This window comes from Lampetra fluviatilis, chromosome 4, assembly GCF_964198595.1.
Source record: "Lampetra fluviatilis chromosome 4, kcLamFluv1.1, whole genome shotgun sequence".
NCBI lineage: Eukaryota > Metazoa > Chordata > Hyperoartia > Petromyzontiformes > Petromyzontidae > Lampetra > Lampetra fluviatilis.
In genome coordinates this window covers 18,613,818-18,631,771 of record NC_136278.1, presented here as the reverse complement: position 1 = coordinate 18,631,771, position 17,954 = coordinate 18,613,818, and the positions used below count along the sequence as shown (strand labels likewise).

The following is a 17,954-nucleotide window of genomic DNA, read 5'->3' as shown; positions in this document are numbered from 1 at the left end:
AAAATCCCTCCTGAGATGTGTGCAAACCTGGTGGCCAACTACAAGAAACGTCTGACCTCTGTGATTGCCAACAAGGGTTTTGCCACCAAGTACTAAGTCATGTTTTGCAGAGGGGTCAAATACTTATTTCCCTGATTAAAATGCAAATCAATTTATAACATTTTTGACATGCGTTTTTCTGGATTTTGTTGTTGTTATTCTGTCTCTCACTGTTCAAATAAACCTACCATTAAAATTATAGACTGATCATTTCTTTGTCAGTTGGGCAAATGTACAAAATCAGCAGGGGATCAAATACTTTTTTCCCTCACTGTAGATGCCACTGGTTCTTCACGTTCTGCAGATGTGTGATGTCACTGGTTCTTCACGTTCTGCAGATGTAGATGTCACTAGTTCTTCACATTCTGCAGATGTAGATACCACAAGCTTTTCATGTTCTGCAGATGTATGATGTCACTGGTTCTTCACTTTCTGCAGATGTAGATGCCACTAGCTTTTCATGTTCTGCAGATGTAGATGTCACTGGTTCTTCACGTTCTGTAGATGTAGATGTCACTGGTTCTTCACGTTCTGCAGATGTAGATGCCACTGGTTCTTCATGTTCTGCATATATATGTACTGTATGCCACTAGTTCTTCATGTTCTGCAGGTGTTGATGTCACTGGTTCTTCACCTTCTGCAGATGTAGATGCCGCTGGTTCTTCACGTTTTGCAGATGTAGACGCCAGGCAACTGGACATACGGACACGTTTGTTCGCCATAACCATTGACGTTGCAGAGGCGTCTCCTGGATTAAAGGTGCGTGGGGAGTTTATCTCCGGGTGGTGGAGAGTGCTGGAGATTCCACATTCGTGTGGAACGGACGGGTGGATCATAGGACAATTGTGGTTCAATTTCCATAAAGGTGGTACTCGTTTTATTCAGCAGGGGTGTTGATGAACTAATTTTGTTTACGATTGGGAGTTGAGTGTTTAAATCACCGCGGCACACCGGACAGATTTTGTGAGTCTCGTTCGACGATTTATTTCGGGTTTATAAGCTGAAGTGTTTTGAGTGAATCATATGTAACGGGTTAGGGCTGTGGGTGGGGCGGTGGCGAAGAGTTGAGCATGCGTCGCTCTACGCGAATCCAGCGAACTGAAGTTGGCGAGTGATGTCTGAGCCAGTCCCTGCTGGGTCTCCCATGTCATCAACCAATCCGCACTGACCAGCGTGGTGAAGCATGGCCACAGAGTGTGGCCTGGCGAGGCGTTCATCCAGCAGTGGCTTGAAAAAGCCGTTGGCTTTTGTCGGTAAGAGACACGTTCAATGCACGTAAGGCCTCTGCGAATCCTCGAAGGACATTGATGTGGTGGTTGGAATGAACGTACAACGACAACATCTACATTGGTGTGAATCCGAGAGCAATCCCATCGTGAACTGCGATGGGTCCCAAACGGAAAGGCGTCACGAAGAGTGTCACAGAGAGTGTCACAGTGTCACAGAGAGTGCCACAGTGCTACAGAGTGTCACAGTGTCACAGCGAGTGTCACGGAGAAAGTCACAGTCACAGAGAGAGTCACAGAAAGAGCGTCACAGAGAGTGTCACAAAGAGTGTCTCCGTCTCTTTGGGGTCCCGCCGCGAGACGGAGCGACGTGGCGTTCCAAATGCGGCTCGCTCATGAGGTGGCTAGCAGCCGTTGTGATGGGTCCTGACCGACAACCCCCTCCCAGACGGATCCCAAACTCAGAGCCGCCGTGGCAGCCCCCGCTTGGGTGGCCACGGTCCGATGGTCAACGTCGTCACAGCGTGGGGAAGTAAGACGCGCCTCAAACTTGTGCGCCCCGTTTGTGTCAATACGGTCGTCATACCGGGTCAACCCGTAAGGTTCACCCAGTATTCTTATACTGGAGAGAAACTTAGTTTTCAGGTCCATACGGCGGCGTACAGCCGTTTCGGTCCGGGCAAAAAATAAAAAAAAAATATTTGTTTAGGTTTCTCCCTCGTGATGGAACTTTGTAGGATTAACGTTGAGATTTGTAAGGGGCACGGGGTGACCAATAATTTCTGAGTTCGTCTGTAATAAGTTCGTCTGTGATAAGAGGTTGACAGGTGTAGAGGAGTGAAATACGCGGTGCACACAGTTATCCGAGGGCAAACAGGTGCGCGTGTGCAATATGAGGTTGAATGGACAAACCACCAGTTGTTATGGGGCGAAGTAGGTGGAAACGGGGACGACCGGTTGTGCACGTTGAGACCGGAGGTGTTGCCAGGGAGACGGGAGATGAGGGTTGATTTATGGGCCAACAGGCGCCGGCCTGGCCAGAGTTTAAAGAGACGCACGAGAGGTCTCGGATAATTGGCAGAGGGAGACGCTGTGTGGGGAGACGCTGTGTGCGGAGACGCTGAGTGCGGAGACGCTGTGTGGGGAGATGCTGAGTGCGGAGACGCTGTGTGGGGAGCGCTGTGTGCGGAGTCGCTGTGTGGGGAGACGCTGTGTGGGGAGACGCTGTGTGCGGAGTCGCTGTGTGCGGAGTCGCTGTGTGCGAAGATGCTGTGTGGGGAGACGCTGTGTACGGAGACTCTGCGTAACTATAGATAGTTATAGGAGTGCCTAAAATTGGTGCAAAAATAGGTGAATAAAGTGTAAGCAGGTGACTTGTTACAACGTGTCGGTGTGAGTAATTTTAAAAGACACTACATAGGTATGGGTTGCACACATTACGGTATCTCATACGCATGGCTACCGGATACGACGCGCGCCTAAAATGACAGAGGGAGGAAGCAAGTGCGCCTTATAATCCAGAGAACACGGTAACAACCCCAGCGGCGGCGAGATGGAGCGGTGGGCGCAGTGGTTAGCGCGCTGCACCCCATTCACCCCCCCCCCCCACATCGTTGGCTTTTAACATAGAGGGGGTGGCGGAGTTAAGTGAGCAACGAGCTGCGGGGGCTCCGTGCTGGGCAGCAGAGGGCAGTGCAGAGAAATTGATCGTCGTGTTGTACTGCACTCCTCTATTTCCCCGCGTCTGCGCTGCCGCGGGCGCGCTCACTCCCCACGCCGCTTCGTGCGAGTCAGTCACCCGCTGCGTGGGGGCGCACGGGGCCCTCATCATCCAACAGTGAAGTGGCGGTGGTGGCTTCTGCCTGCGCCACGCGCGCGGACTGGAGAGGGCCCGCTCCCAATGGCCGCAACGGAGGAGGTGGGAGGGTGGTGGTGGTGGGGTGGTGGTGGTGGTGAGGGGGTGGTGGTGGGGGTGGTGGTGTTGGTGTGGGGTCTCTTTGGGGCGTCGTGAAGCACACGGCGAAATGCGGAATGCGCGAATTCCCACGGAGGAGCCTCCCCCAGCGTCGCCTCGGGTTGTCAGGGCAATGGGCAGCGGCATCAGCGGCGGCGGCGGACGCGGCGATGGACATCTGTCAACAAGAACTTCATAGCTCATCGGATTCCTCCAGGAAGGGGGGGGGGATTGAATGAAGATTCTGAATCTTGTTGTTATGGTTTGATGATGGGGGGGGGGGGGAGACACCCGCCCGCCCGCTCGCTTCCCACTGACGAAGGGCGCCCGTCTCGTGCGTTGCGGGGAGCGGTGACGCAGTGGTGAGCGCCGCGCTGCGAACCCAGCGACCCCGAGGTCGATTCCCGCTCACGGCCAACGCCAGTGACGGATATCTGAACCGGTCCTGGGCCTCTCTTAGGTCGACTCTGCCTCAAATTAGTACCAAATGAGTACGCGCTGCGATGTGTGAACATCGCCACTTAGGGAGACAAAGGCGGCCGGGCGTAGTGCTGGCCAACGACCCCACCCGCCCTCGTGCGCCGTGCCGGCCCTTCATAGGTGCTCGCGAACAGCACATGCCCCAACGGTCTGTTTAAAGGCTATGCGGGGAATCTTTGCCTCTGTGTTTGCTATCTGTTGAGCCTCGTCTGATGGAGTAGGGGAGCGAGATGCCGGCTCCCTCCCGCACGCGCACAGAGGCAGACTCCCCCCCCCCCACTCTCGCTCCCCCCCCTCCTCCTCCCTCTCTGTGGTCTGTGCCCAGTGCGCTCGACACCCTTGCTATGGTAAGAACACAGTCTCCAAGCTCCGCAAAGCGAGCCGCCCTTCACCAGCAGCAGCAGCAGCACAACAACCACCACTACCACCACCAACTCAACAGCACCTGTAGCCTGGAACAACCTCACAACAAACCACAGCACGTGATTCTACAGCTGCAGCCCTTACAGTATCAACAGCCGACTCGCGATGGTGATGATGAACAATATCAGCAGCACAATCACTACGACGGCGGAGATAACGAGAGGGACTGTCGCAATCAGCTTCATCAGCGAAGAGGTTCAGAAGTAGTAGCAGCAGCAGCAGCAGCCACCACCGATGGCTCTTCGGAGGTCACCACCAAGAGGCGGACACCTCCTGGCGAAACGATGAGCGGGGACTACCCAGAGGAAGGGAGACAATGCCGCACTTCGGTTCCAAACGCTCACGGCTTCATGCAGCTGCAGAGTCCCCCGCTGAGCCCCGGGATGGTGCATCACCAGCACGAGCACCACCACCACCAGCAGCAGCAGCAGGTGGTGGTGGTGTCTCCCGGGCAGGTGGCGCCCCGGGGTGGTGCGCTGCCCGTGGGCTCGGGGCCTCGCCTGAGCCTGCTGGGCAAGCCGCTGGTGCTGAACGGGGCGAGGGTGGCGAGTAACGTGGGCAGGAAGAACGCGCGCTACAGGAGGATACAGAACCTCCTCTACAACCTGCTCGAGCGGCCCCGGGGACTCGCGTTCGTCTACCACGTGTTCGTGTGAGTAACCGAACCGCGCGCGCGTGTGTGTGTGTGGGTGAGTCGGTGCTGTTGGTGGGTGGGTGTGGGTGAGTCGGTGCTGTTGGTGGGTGTGTGTTTTGGTGTGTGGGTGAGTGGCTCACGGCCATCAGCAGCGATGATTGCCTGAACCGATCATGGGCCTCCCTTAGGTCGACTCAGCCTCAAATGAGTACCTGTTGCGGTGTCTAAACATCACCACTGGGGAGACAAAGGCGGCCGGGCGTGGTGCTGGCCACCCACCCCGTCGTGTGCCGCACCGACCTTCATAGGTGCTGCTCGCTAACAGCACTTGCCCCCAACAGTCTGTTAAGACTCGTGGCTGGATAGTCAGTGTGTGTGTGTGGATATATGTTTATACGATTGTGTGCCACATGTGGATGTGTGTGGGGAGCGATGGCGTCGCGGTTAGCGCGCTGCGCTGCGAACCCGGCAACTTTAGTTCAACTCCCGCTCACGGTCACCACCATCCGTGACGATTATCTGAACCGGTCCTGCCTCCCCTAGGTCGACTCAGCCTCCTCAAATGAGTATCTGGTGCGGTGTGCAGTAAAATGCGGCCGGCCGTTGTGCTTGCCACCCTCGCGTGCCGTGCCGTAGGTGCTACTCACTAACAGCTCTCGCCCCAACAGTCTGTTAAGGCTATCCGGGGATCTTTGTATCGTGTGTGGACAGGTGGCATGCACAGCACGGCGCTGTGCGCGCTATGGCCCAGCAAAGCGTCCGCTGCGAATACAGCAGCGCTCAGTTATGATCATACTTCACCACGGTGGTCAGAACGGCTTGGTGGTAGGGTGTAGATTGGGGGGGTGGGTCGACTCGTTCAGACGTCACTCGCCACTGACGTTTCACCATGGCCAGGGAATGGAACCCCAGTGGTAGGTCGCGAAACACTATCCCATCGCTCCCGTGGCCACGTACCTTGGATGCGGGTGGGCTGTGTGTGCATAACGTCTGCAGCAGTGGCACACGCAAAGTGTTTCAGAGCTGCGCCTTTAACCGTCCACGCAGTCCGTGTCGGTAACCTTCCCACGTGCGCACTTCCCAATTGGCGCGATTGGCTACGTACGGTGCAAAAGAAGTTCAACATACGTGCCTGCGTACGTGCGTGCGTGTGTCGCGTGAATGTAAATGTGTCGTTAAACCCGCCACCACCCTACGCAGCCAATTAGTATAGCTTGTCACGTAAACAAAACGTTCCAATTAGTTACTAGTTCAGGACTAAACCGGTTGTGTGTTGCAGAGATCAACACACAGCATTGGTGGCGGCGTCAAAGACCCATTTATATTTAACGCCATCTAACCCAACAAAGCAAATTCAGACGTGTCAAACTGACTCATTTACCGTTGCCCGCTACAACAAACAACCCGACAGATTTCGCCCTGACACCGACCAATGAGTCGCATTGCTTCCCTTCAGCCTCGCCCCTCGAAGAGCAAAGTGTGCACCTTGTGCCCCCATCGATGGCCCACGCCTTTAAATCGCGCCGGGACATCGCTCCATTTGTGATCGTCGCGAGAGCGCTCGCTGCCAGCGCGTGGCTGACCTCTCACGCGTCGAGTATGCAGTCCTTCACCCCGGCACCTCCGATTAGCACGGTTGGCTACGTACGGAACGGAACAGGAGGCTTTCTCCACACATCTGGCTGTCGCACTGATGAAGCAAGTTGTAATTGCTGGCGAAACGTCGTACTCAGTTTGTGAATGTTGTGGCTTGGCTCTCCAACGCACCGGTGTGCTGTACTCGTGACGTATCTATCTGCACGTTCTGTTTACGTGACAACCCTTACTAGTTGGCTGTTTCGAGTGGTGGCGAGTTGAACGACACAATTATATATTTACGCGATCCAACCCAAAAAACGGTATTATGGATGATATTGGTCGCGAAGGCCAACTACGCGTTAAACCGAAATCAGTTCAACGCATACGCACGGACACGAGGAAGGCACTGGAAGCTGGGTCGCGTCAGTGTGTCTGTGCCACAGGTGGACGCGTCGGCAACTCTCACCGGGCAGTGTGCGGGGACTATGGTCCCTGCCCAGAACAGAACCGTGGAGCATGCAGCGTGGACTGAATGCCCTATTCACGAACCCTGACGAGGTGGCATCGTCATTGTAATAACCATCGTCATCATCACAGCAGTGATGCACAACTCCGCTACTCCTGACGCAATCACCGTGGCTCATCAACCACGGCAATGCAGCATCACACAGCTGTGGCTTCACGTCTAAATCAGCCACACGAAGAACAATAGAGGGTTATCTAGACTCACACCGAGACCCATAGATTCACACCAAGACCTATAGACTCACACCGAGGCCCATTGACTGGCATAGAGACCTATCGACTCACATAGAGACCCATAGACTCACACAGAGACCCATAGATTCACACCGAGACCCATAGACTGGCATAGAGACCTATCGACTCACACCGAGACCCATAGACTGACACCGAGTCCCTTCGACTCACACGGAGACCCTCTGACTCACACAGAGACAATCTGACTCAAACAGAGATCTTCATAAGAAGGGGCCACCGTCACAGCGATACACCCCACTCCGCCGACTCCTGACGCGATCAACACACCTCGATGTCAAAGTGCGGCTGCTGCTCTACGCACAGCGACGGGTTGCCAGTGTTGCCGAGTGTCCATGGGATGCGCCGCGCGTGGTAATGACATCGCTGGTCCACGGCGCAACCGTGGACGTGGGGACTGGGCAGCCCCAGTGTAACGCGCGATGGAGCTGAATGTCCATGCTCTCCTCGGTGCCGCGTGTTCTATGTCAGACTCTCTGCAGATATGAATGCATTCGTATCCACCGGTGTGTGATATGATCACGTGTGCGTGCGTGCGTGCGCGTGAACCACGAAACATCTGAAAAATAAAATCTGGATTTTAATATGAAGAAAATCTAAACAAAATCATTGTAGCTGACTCTAAGTGCCTCTAGTGTTAAAAAAAATCAATCCTTTCAACCAGTGGTTCTTAACCTGGAGTGTGAGATGCCCTTTCTGGGGGTGCGAGACATGGCAGATTTTTGTAGAAGCTAAATAATCAAAAATAAATTAAGCATGGGCACGTAAGTTACAACCACTTTGTTTCATCAAACCCATGTATGTATTAACATTAGACATATTTGTAACGATTGGGAATCAAAGGGACGCAAGGCTGCAATAGAGGTCAAGAACCACTCCTTTAAAGGATCAACCCTTTAAAGGATAACTCCTTTAAAGGATCAATCCCGAAGAGACGGGTTTACGAGTGGCGATGAAGCGAGGAAATAACGGCATTGAGGAGAGAGATGGAACAGTTACTGTGGGTGGGCATTGCAGCCTTCGTGATGGTGCCGATGGTGACGATGTTGGTGACGATGGTGATGGTAATGGTGCCAATCGTAATGATGATGTTGACGATGGTAACGGTGACGATGGTGATGTTGATGTGTGGAATCTGTGTGTGTGTGTGGTATTTGTGTGTGTGGTATCTGTGTGTGAGTGGTGTCTGTGTGTGTGTGGTATCTGTGTGTGTGTGTGGTATCTGTGTGTGTGTGTGTGGTATCTGTTTGTGTGTGTGGAATCTGTGTGTGTGTGGTATCTGTGTGTGTGTGGTATCTGTGTGTGTGGTATCTGTGTGGTATCTGTGTGTGTGTGTGGTATCTGTGTGTGTGGTATCTGTGTGTGTGGTATCTGTGTGTGTGTGTGGTAACTGTGTGTGTGTGGTATCTGTGTGTGTGGAATCTGTGTGTATGTGGTATCTGTGTGTGTGGTATCTGTGTGTGTGTGTGGTATCTCTGTGTGTGTGTGTGTATCTGTGTGTGTGTGTGTATCTGTGTGTGTGTGGTATCTGTGTGTGTGGAATCTGTGTGTGTGTGTGGTATCTGTGTGTGTGTGTGTGGTATCTGTGTGTGTGGAATCTGTGTGTGTGTGGTATATGTGTGTGTGTGTGGAATGTGTGTGTGTGTCGTAACTGTGTGTGTGGTATCTGTGTGTGTGTGTGTGGTATCTGTGTGTGTGGAATCTGTGTGTGTGTGTGGAATCTGTGTGTGTGTGTGGTATCTGTGTGTGTGTGTGTGGTATCTGTGTGTGTGGAATCTGTGTGTGTGTGTGGTATCTGTGTGTGTGTGTGTGGTATCTGTGTGTGTGTGTGGTATCTGTGTGTGTGTGGTATCTGTGTGTGTGGTATCTGTGTGTGTGTGTGGTATCTGTGTGTGTGTGGTATCTGTGTGTGTGTGGTATCTGTGTGTGTGTGGTATCTGTGTGTCTGTGTGGTATCTGTGTGTGTGTGTGGAATCTGTGTGTGTGTGGTATCTGTGTGTGTGTATCTGTGTGTGTGTGTGGTATCTGTGTGTGTGTGTGGTAACTGTGTGTGTGTGTGGTATCTGTGTGTGTGGTATCTGTGTGTGTGTGGTAACTGTGTGTGTGTGTGTATCTGTGTGTGTGGTAACTGTGTGTGTGTGTGGTATATGTGTGTGTGTGGTATCTGTGTGTGTGTGTGGTATCTGTGTGTGTGTGTGGTATCTGTGTGTGTGTGTGGAATCTGTGTGTGTGTGTGGTATCTGTGTGTGTGTGGTATCTGTGTGTGTGTGTGTGGTATCTGTGTGTGTGTGTGGAATATGTGTGTGTGTGGTATCTGTGTGTGTGTGGTATCTGTGTGTGTGGTATCTGTGTGGTATCTGTGTGTGTGTGTGGTATCTGTGTGTGTGGTATCTGTGTGTGTAGTATCTGTGTGTGTGTGGTAACTGTGTGTGTGTGGTATCTGTGTGTGTGGTATCTGTGTGTGTGTGGTATCTGTGTGTGTGGTATCTGTGTGTGTGTGTGGTATCTGTGTGTGTGTGTGTATCTGTGTGTGTGTGTATCTGTGTGTGTGTGGTATCTGTGTGTGTGGTATCTGTGTGTGTGTGGTATCTGTGTGTGTGGTATCTGTGTGTGTGGTATCTGTGTGTGTGTGTGGTATCTGTGTGTGTGTGTGTGTGTATCTGTGTGTGTGTGGTATCTGTGTGTGTGTGGTATCTGTGTGTGTGGTATCTGTGTGTGTGTGGTATCTGTGTGTGTGGTATCTGTGTGTGTGTGTGGTATCTGTGTGTGTGTGTATCTGTGTGTGTGTGTGTATCTGTGTGTGTGTGGTGTCTGTGTGTGTGGTATCTGTGTGTGTGTGTGTGGTATCTGTGTGTGTGTGTATCTGTGTGTGTGGTATCTGTGTGTGTGTGTGGTATCTGTGTGGTATCTGTGTGTGTGTGGTATCTGTGTGTGTGTGTGGAATCTGTGTGTGTGTGGTATCTGTGTGTGTGTGTGTGGTATCTGTATGTGTGGTATCTCTGTGTGTGTGTGGTATCTGTGTGTGTGGTATCTGTGTGTGTGTGGTGTCTGTGTGTGTGTGGTATCTGTGTGTGTGTGTGGTATCTGTATATGTGGAATCTGTGTGTGTGTGTGTGGAATCTGTGTGTGTGTGTGGTATCTGTGTGTGTGTGTGTGGTATCTGTGTGTGTGGAATCTGTGTGTGTGTGTGGTATCTGTGTGTGTGTGGTATCTGTGTGTGTGGTATCTGTGTGTGTGTGTGTATCTGTGTGTGTGTGGTATCTGTGTGTGTGTGGTATCTGTGTGTGTGGTATCTGTGTGTGTGTGTGTGGTATCTGTGTGTGTGTGTATCTGTGTGTGTGTGTGTATCTGTGTGTGTGGTGTCTGTGTGTGTGTGTGGTATCTGTGTGTGTGTATCTGTGTGTGTGTGGTATCTGTATGTGTGTGTGGTATCTGTGTGGTATCTGTGTGTGTGGTATCTGTGTGTGTGTGTGGTATCTGTGTGTGTGGTATCTGTGTGTGTGTGGTATCTGTGTGTGTGTGGTATCTGTGTGTGTGGTATCTGTGTGTGTGGTATCTGTGTGTGTGTGTGGTATCTGTGTGTGTGGTATCTGTGTGTGTGTGTGGTATCTGTGTGTGTGTGTATCTGTGTGTGTGTGGTATCTGGTAATGATGGTATTACCACACCTATTACCATCATTAGAGGAAAAAACGGTGATCCAATCTCCGACCCCCAGGAACAGGTTTGCAGATTTGCTGAGCATTTCTGCGAGGTCCTGGGGGAGGGAAAATCTCTCAGCCAGGAAAACATCATGGCACAAAGTGGGGATAACCCTGCTGAGGCTGCGGTGCCTCAAATATTGGAAGAGGTCACCCCCTGTGAGTGGCTGGCTGAGGTGCCAGCTGTTGAGGAAGTACTGAGGGCGATCCGGAGTCTGAGACCAGGGAAGGCACCGGGCAGAGATGATCTCCCAAGCGAAATGCTGAGGGAGGGTGGCGTTTGTGCACAGACTGCCCTATATGACATCATAACAACAGTCTGGACCACTGGACGGGTTCCGCAGGACTGGAAGGATGCCCTGGTGTTCCCCCTCTTTAAGAAGGGGGACCGTACCGACTGTAACAACTACAGGGGCATCTCACTCCTCAGTGTGCCGGGTAAGGTCCTGGCAAGGATTATTCAACATCGCCTTGCTAGGCACGCTGAGGAGAGGCTTGCGGAGCCCCAATGCGGTTTCAGGAAAGGGCGGTCCTGCACAGATGCCATATTTTCTGTCCGTCTGCTCCAGCAGAGGTGTAGGGAATTTCAAAAAGACCTACATCTCTGCTTTATTGACCTGGTCAAGGCCTATGATACCATCAGTAGGACTGGGCTCTGGGTTGTTCTTCGTGCTTTCGGAGTCCCTGACCCTCTGCTCACGATCATTAAGGACCTTCATGATGGTGAGCGGGCCCGGGTAAAACTACGTGGCCGGGAGTCGGAGCCTTTCCCTGTACACCTTGGGGTGCGACAGGGATGTCCTCTGGCTCCCACATTATTTAACATCTATTTCGACTGCGTAGTTCGTGAAGCCTTCAAAAGCTGTACCGGGGGAATTACCATTTGGTACAGATATAATGGGAGGCTGATCGACGCCCGGGTGCGATCAAGGGATGGCTCCCTATTGGTCAACCACGTTATGTATGCCGATGATTTGGTAATAGCTGCTCATTCAGAAGAGGAGTTGGAGACGCTGCTGCTGAGACTGGAGTGTGCCACCAAGAGGTGGGGCCTTACCATCAGCCCCACCAAAACTAAGCACCTGCCTGGGTATTTTGTACCATCGGGCACTCCACCCCCACAACTCCCAATCGGTGATGGGGCAGTTGTGGAGAGAGTGGAGAGTTTCCCATACCTGGGCAGTGTGCTTATGACCGGCTCCAGTTTATCAGCAGAGGTCTCACTCCGAATCAGTCGAGCGGCAATATCTTTTCATCGGTTGCGTAACGCTGTGTGGAAGCTACCTGGTCTGTCGCTCCGCACGAAGCTTCAGGTCTTCTCGGCCACGGTCATTCCCTCCCTTCTCTACGCTTGCGAAACGTGGACCCCCCTAGTGGAGCATCTTCGCCGGTTGGAAACATTTAGGCTGGCCTGCCTACGATCCATCCTGGGTTTAACCAGGCTGGATTGTGTGAGGAGCTCACAAGTCCTTGAAAGATCTGGGCAAAGTCCCATCAGTGAGCTCCTCCGGCAGGCAAGGCTGCGTTGGCTGGGTCATGTAGCCCGCATGCCCAGCCACCGCATGCCTAAACAGCTTTTGTTCGGCCGGATCGAGGGGGCTAAACGGGCGCGGCACGGGCTAGAGAAGAGATGGAGTGATGTGGTACAGGAGGACGTGGAGCTGAGTGGACTTGCCGATGACTGGTACCAGCGGTGTCAAGATCGGCCTCAGTGGAGGAGGCTCGTGAAGGACGCTACTGGGCAGTTGGAGGCAGTCGCCCTCCAACAACAACGGAGGGCGGAGGAGCGACGCTCACAACAACGAGCGGAGCGCCGGGTGGCTAAAGCACAGCAAGTTGGCACAGTAGGGGGCACAGGTGGTGGATCAGCCAGTCATCTCGGTCATCTCGGTCAGTCGACCCGTGGCACCTGGGTCTGCCCCGTGACCTCCTGCCAGCGGGCGTTCGACACTTCACGTGGCCTCAGGGTGCACATGGCCTGGCACAAGCGTCGTGGTGACGTCACCGCCACTTAGTGGCGAATGACGGTTGTTGTTGTTGTTGTTGTGTGGTATCTGTGTGTGTGTGGTATCTGTGTGTGTGGTATCTGTGTGTGTGTGGTATCTGTGTGTGTGGTATCTGTGTGTGTGTGTGGTATCTGTGTGTGTGTGTATCTGTGTGTGTGTGTATCTGTGTGTGTGGTATCTGTGTGTAATGCGGGCGAAAGCGACCTTCCGGATGTGACGTCACGAGGAGGCGGAGCCAGGTGACGTGGGTGAAAGGTTGGGGTCCTTAAGCGGGTAAACCGGAAGGAGAAGTCAGTCGGGGTGTGAATGGAAAGGTGTGGGGCCACGCGGGCGTACGAGCCGAGGGGGCACCGTCAGAAGCGGGAGCCAACCCTGGGAACAGTAGGGAGCTACTGGGAGGTGTAAAGCTGCAGATAGAGATAGGCAGTAAGGCTGTGTGTGAGGGGCAGCGGGGTGGCTGCCAAGAGTCGCAGGAGCGACGAGAAGGCGAGACAGCACGAGGCTGTCAGAGCTGCAGCAGGAACAGCCAAGGGAGCTGTGTGAGAGTACAGCAGCGGAGCTGCTGTGGGGCTGCAAGAGCGACAAGAACAGCAGCGGGGCTGCTGATGTGGACTGGAGTGACATCGGAACCAGCACAGAGAGAATAAGAGAGACAGCCGTGTGGGAACGCAGTACGGACCGAATAAAGGACACTGAGCCAGAGATCGTGGTCAAGTCTTTTATTACACTGGGGTCAGAAGTGAAACGGCATGTCTAAGCAAGTAAGGAAGAAAATTCCCCCGGCGCCAGCATCGGCTTCTTCGTCCGACGACGACGAATTCCCTCCGACCACGGATTCTGCTGGGGTGGTGGAGGAGAGCCCTGCTGAGGCGAGCACGGGGACGGGCGTGGAAGATGTCGGCGCGATGGCGGGTCCGTCAACAACATCGGACGCTGAGCAAAGATGGCAACAGGTGGCAGAACAACTGGAGACACTCAAGGACGTCCTGGCGCATCTATGTCACCTCGTTACGCCAAGGACGACGATGGAACGAGAAGGTGCTCCACGGGCCGCCACGTTGCCTGCCCTGCCGCCGCCATTGGCCACGCGGCAAGAAGACGCCATCTTGCGCGCTCCGCGGCGCCAAACCGCCATCTTGGCCACGCCGCGGGCCGACGCCATTTTGAATTTGCCTCCTGAACAACCATCATTGGAAGACGGCGTAAAGAGGAGTCGGAGTCGCCACCTTACTACAGTTAAGGAATTCTCTATCGGGGGCGATTGGAGCGCTTTCGCCTGCCGATTTTTGGCGGCGGTTCGTTCAGCAAGATGGACCGATGCGGAGGCCTTGGAAGTGTTGCCGACTCTACTGGACGACGAATCTGTTCGATTTTTCCGTTCCATAACGGCCGATAAGAAGAAGACTTTATGTGGAGTTTTTGAGGAAATGGCCGACGCCTATGAGCCACCTGACGACGCGCATCGGCGATTCGCTCAACGACAACGAGCACCCGAAGAATCGCCCGTGGCGTTCAGGGGTGCCGTGTTGGAGCTGGCCATGGCAGCATATCCTGACACGCCACAGGATCTGCTCGAGCCTCTCATATTGGGAAAAATGCTGGAGCTGTCTCGGGATCTGGGGATCCCCATGCCTGTGTGTGGCCATGAGAAGCTCACGTCCCGGGCGGCAGCAAAGTGTCTGGATGCGCAGTTTAATCTCCGTCGCTGGAAGCAAGTGGCGGCATGGACGGGTGGGCCCGTCAAGGAAGGAGGCGCGATGGGGTGGGACCCCACAGGGGCGATCTATGTGCCGGATGAGCGGGGTCCACAGGAGCTGACGGCAGCCTCCTCTCCATGGTCGGGACGCGGAAGGCCGGGGCCGCGCGCTACGCCATCGGGACGGGGCCGCCGGGATGCAAGACCTGCGCTTCGGCGCAACGAGGCCGATTGCTTCCGCTGCGGCCGTAGGGGCCATTACGCCAAAGATTGCTGGGCCCGCTTCCCGGGTCCGCCGCAGCAGGAGCCCACAACACCGGACAAGCCGACCAAGGAACCTCCGAAACAGGCATGTCGGCACGCACCAGACACTCGGCAAGGCTTTACACCTCACCCACCACCTTTGTTGCGCGATCCTATTGTTGTTGTTAAAGAAAGGCCATCGACGGGGCCTTGTCATTCAGTTACGCAGTGGCGCAAATTGGCACGGAGAGTTGTCGCGGCCGCTACGGGTTCGTCCACTGTGCCGGGGTCTATACAAGGTGTGGACGTGCGCATTTTGGTCGACTCGGGAGCGTCTGCGACTATTATATCGGATGTCATTTTCCATCTGTTGGGCATTCCGCCGGGGGCTGTGCGTCCGGTTTATGGGTCTTGCGTCGCTGCGAACGGGGGTAGTATGGGTATCGTGGGCCAGGTGGATGCTAAGATATCTATAGGGGATGTGTCGGCTTCGGGCGTTGTGTTAATATCGAGATCTTTGGCGGTTCCTTGCTTACTATGCACGGATTTTTTGGCTAAGATGCCCATTTTGATTAAAATCAATGAGAATTGTATTGAATTGCCGGGGGGCCGTCGAATCTCGTTTCTGCCGTCGCCCTGGGGGCGACCAGCTTCGGCCGTACAGGTGCAGGCGCTGTCCGTCGCATCTGTGGACATCCCACCTGGTTCACAGATGCTTATACCCTTGCGGTATCGGAAGCCCCTGCCCAATCGGCTAGGAGCATTAGGGGTCTTGTTGTCGCCATCCGCCACGATAACAACGGGATTGGCGTTAGTTGGGGCACAGACCATCGTCCGGCCGGATCAATTACCGGTTTTACAGGTGCTTAATGCGGGGGTGGAAAACATCCGTGTTCCGGCCGGTACGGTTGTGGCACATGCCACTACGGCGTTTGCGACGCACGATTGTCCGCATCGCCGGGGAGTGGTCGCTGGTGTTTCCGAGCCAAGGGGTTCGGATAATCGTTGGATCGCTACCTTATGTGACGAAAATTCGTCCCTGTCCGTGGGGCAACGTGATGCGCTGCGTAAATTGTTGCTGACGTATTCGGATGTGTTCAGCTCCGACGATTTGGATTTGGGACGCACATCGTTGCTTTCCCATCACATTGAGACGGGCGACGCTGCCCCTATTCGGTTAAATTCGCATCGGATGAGTCCAGCGGAGCGAGAACACGTTCGGGGGGCGGTGGACGACATGTTGGCTGCGGACATTATATCGCCATCTAACAGCCCATGGGGCGCTCCTGTGGTCTTGGTTAAGAAAAAGGATGGCAACTTGCGATTTTGTGTCGATTTCCGGAAATTGAATAAGATATCGGTGGCAGATGCGTACCCCCTGCCGCGTATGGACGACTCCCTTGACGCATTGTCGGGGGCTAAGTTCTTTTCCACACTGGACCTCTCTTCGGGATTTTGGCAGCTTCCCCTTGACGTGTCCTCACGGGAGAAAACCGCATTCCGTACGCCGCAGGGGTTATTTCAATTCAACTGCCTCCCGATGGGATTGAATGCGGCCCCTGCTACGTTCCAAAGGTTGATGGAGCTCGTTTTGACGGGGTTGCAGTGGGAGACGTGTCTTATATATTTGGACGATATTATTGTGTTCAGCCGCACATTCGAGGAACATTTAACGCGGCTGGAGACAGTGTTCACGAGGATGCGCTCTGCCAATTTGAAATTCAAACCAAAGAAATGCCACCTACTGCAACGGTCCGTCCGTTATTTGGGGCACATTGTGAGTGCAGAGGGGGTGTCCACGGATCCGGAAAAGACGGCGTGCGTCCGGGATTGGCCGACTCCGGCCTCCGTGGGGGATGTTCGGCGGTTTTTGGGATTTGCCTCGTATTACCGAAGATTTGTGCCGGGGTTTGCGACGATTGCGAGGCCCTTGCATCTCCTTACGGGTAAAGGACGGAAATTTGTTTGGGGAGAGCCGGAAGAGGCGGCCTTTCGGAGTCTGCGTGATCTATTGGCTACGGCCCCGACATTGGATTATCCCGATTTTGATCGCCCTTTCATTCTTGATACGGACGCGAGTGACACAGGTATTGGGGCAGTATTATCACAGTCTAAAGGGGGCGTAGAGCGCGTCGTGGCGTATGGTAGCCGAGTCTTGTCGCCTGCGGAAACACGCTACTGTGTCACTCGTAGAGAACTTTTGGCGGTTGTTTTTTTCCTACGCCAATTTCGACCGTACCTTTACGGTCGTTCGTTTATTGTGCGTACGGATCATGCGGCCTTGCAATATGCAGCCATCGGGACAGTGGGCACGTTGGTTGGACACGCTGCAGGAATTTTCCTTCCAAATTCAACATCGGAAGGGAGTGCGCCATGCGAACGCTGACGCACTTTCCAGATTACCAGGGCGCGCCCCTTGTAAATGTGCGTCGGGGACGCATAGGTGTTCGCCGATTCTAAACCCCCCTCAGCCGCTTACGTTGGCCGTCGAGAAGTCGGATACTCCGATGGAACCGGGACCGACTGACGGGGTTTTGAATCTGCCGCGGTCTGTCTGGATTCGGGAACAGATGATGGACGAGTCGTTGTTGTCCATGCGGAAGCGGTCTATGAGGGACAATGGGAGTCCGAGTTCGGCTGTGGGGCCGCGAACCGCTCTCCGAGATGGTCTGCTTATGTGGCAAGAAAGGTTCCAGGAAAGCTGGCGTGTGGTGGTACCAACGTCCTTGCGATTTGAGTTGATTAGAACTCTCCATTGTGACACACTATTGCATTTAGGGGTGCAGAAGACTCTGTTGACGTTACAACGTCATTATTTTTGGCACGGCATGGCGACAGATGTCGTAGGGCACGTGCGCGCGTGCCCTGAATGCGCCCGGCGTAAGCCGCCTAAACATCCTTACGTGCCGCCTCTCCAGTCGATTCAGGTGTCTCGAGTCAATGAATTGGTGGCACTGGACATATTGGGACCCTTCCCACCATCGGCGAGGGGAAATAAATATTTGCTGGTAGGGGTTGAGTATCTCTCCCGTTGGCCGATGGCCTGGCCGTTGCCCAATCAGTCGGCCGCGGCCATCACTGACGCCTTTTTGTTTGGGTACATTATGGACAAGGGGGCGCCTGAGAGACTCCTCACGGACCAGGGCCGAAATTTCTCTTCTAAATTATTGGCTGAAGTGTGCGCAGGCCTTGGGACTAA

General features: G+C 54.1%; 1 protein-coding gene across 1 annotated transcript in view; it reads left to right on the top strand.

Moving 5' to 3' along the window:
- Positions 1 to 3,264: 3,264 nt before the first annotated feature.
- The window catches only part of LOC144931395 (potassium voltage-gated channel subfamily KQT member 4-like), a 264,371-nt gene continuing 249,681 nt past the window's right edge, over positions 3,265 to 17,954 (top strand). Inside the window, exon 1 of the mRNA XM_078855200.1 lies at positions 3,265 to 4,774. Within this exon, the coding sequence (XP_078711326.1) occupies positions 3,930 to 4,774 (845 nt within the window). The 5' untranslated portion in view covers positions 3,265 to 3,929. The remainder of the gene's footprint in view (positions 4,775 to 17,954) is intronic.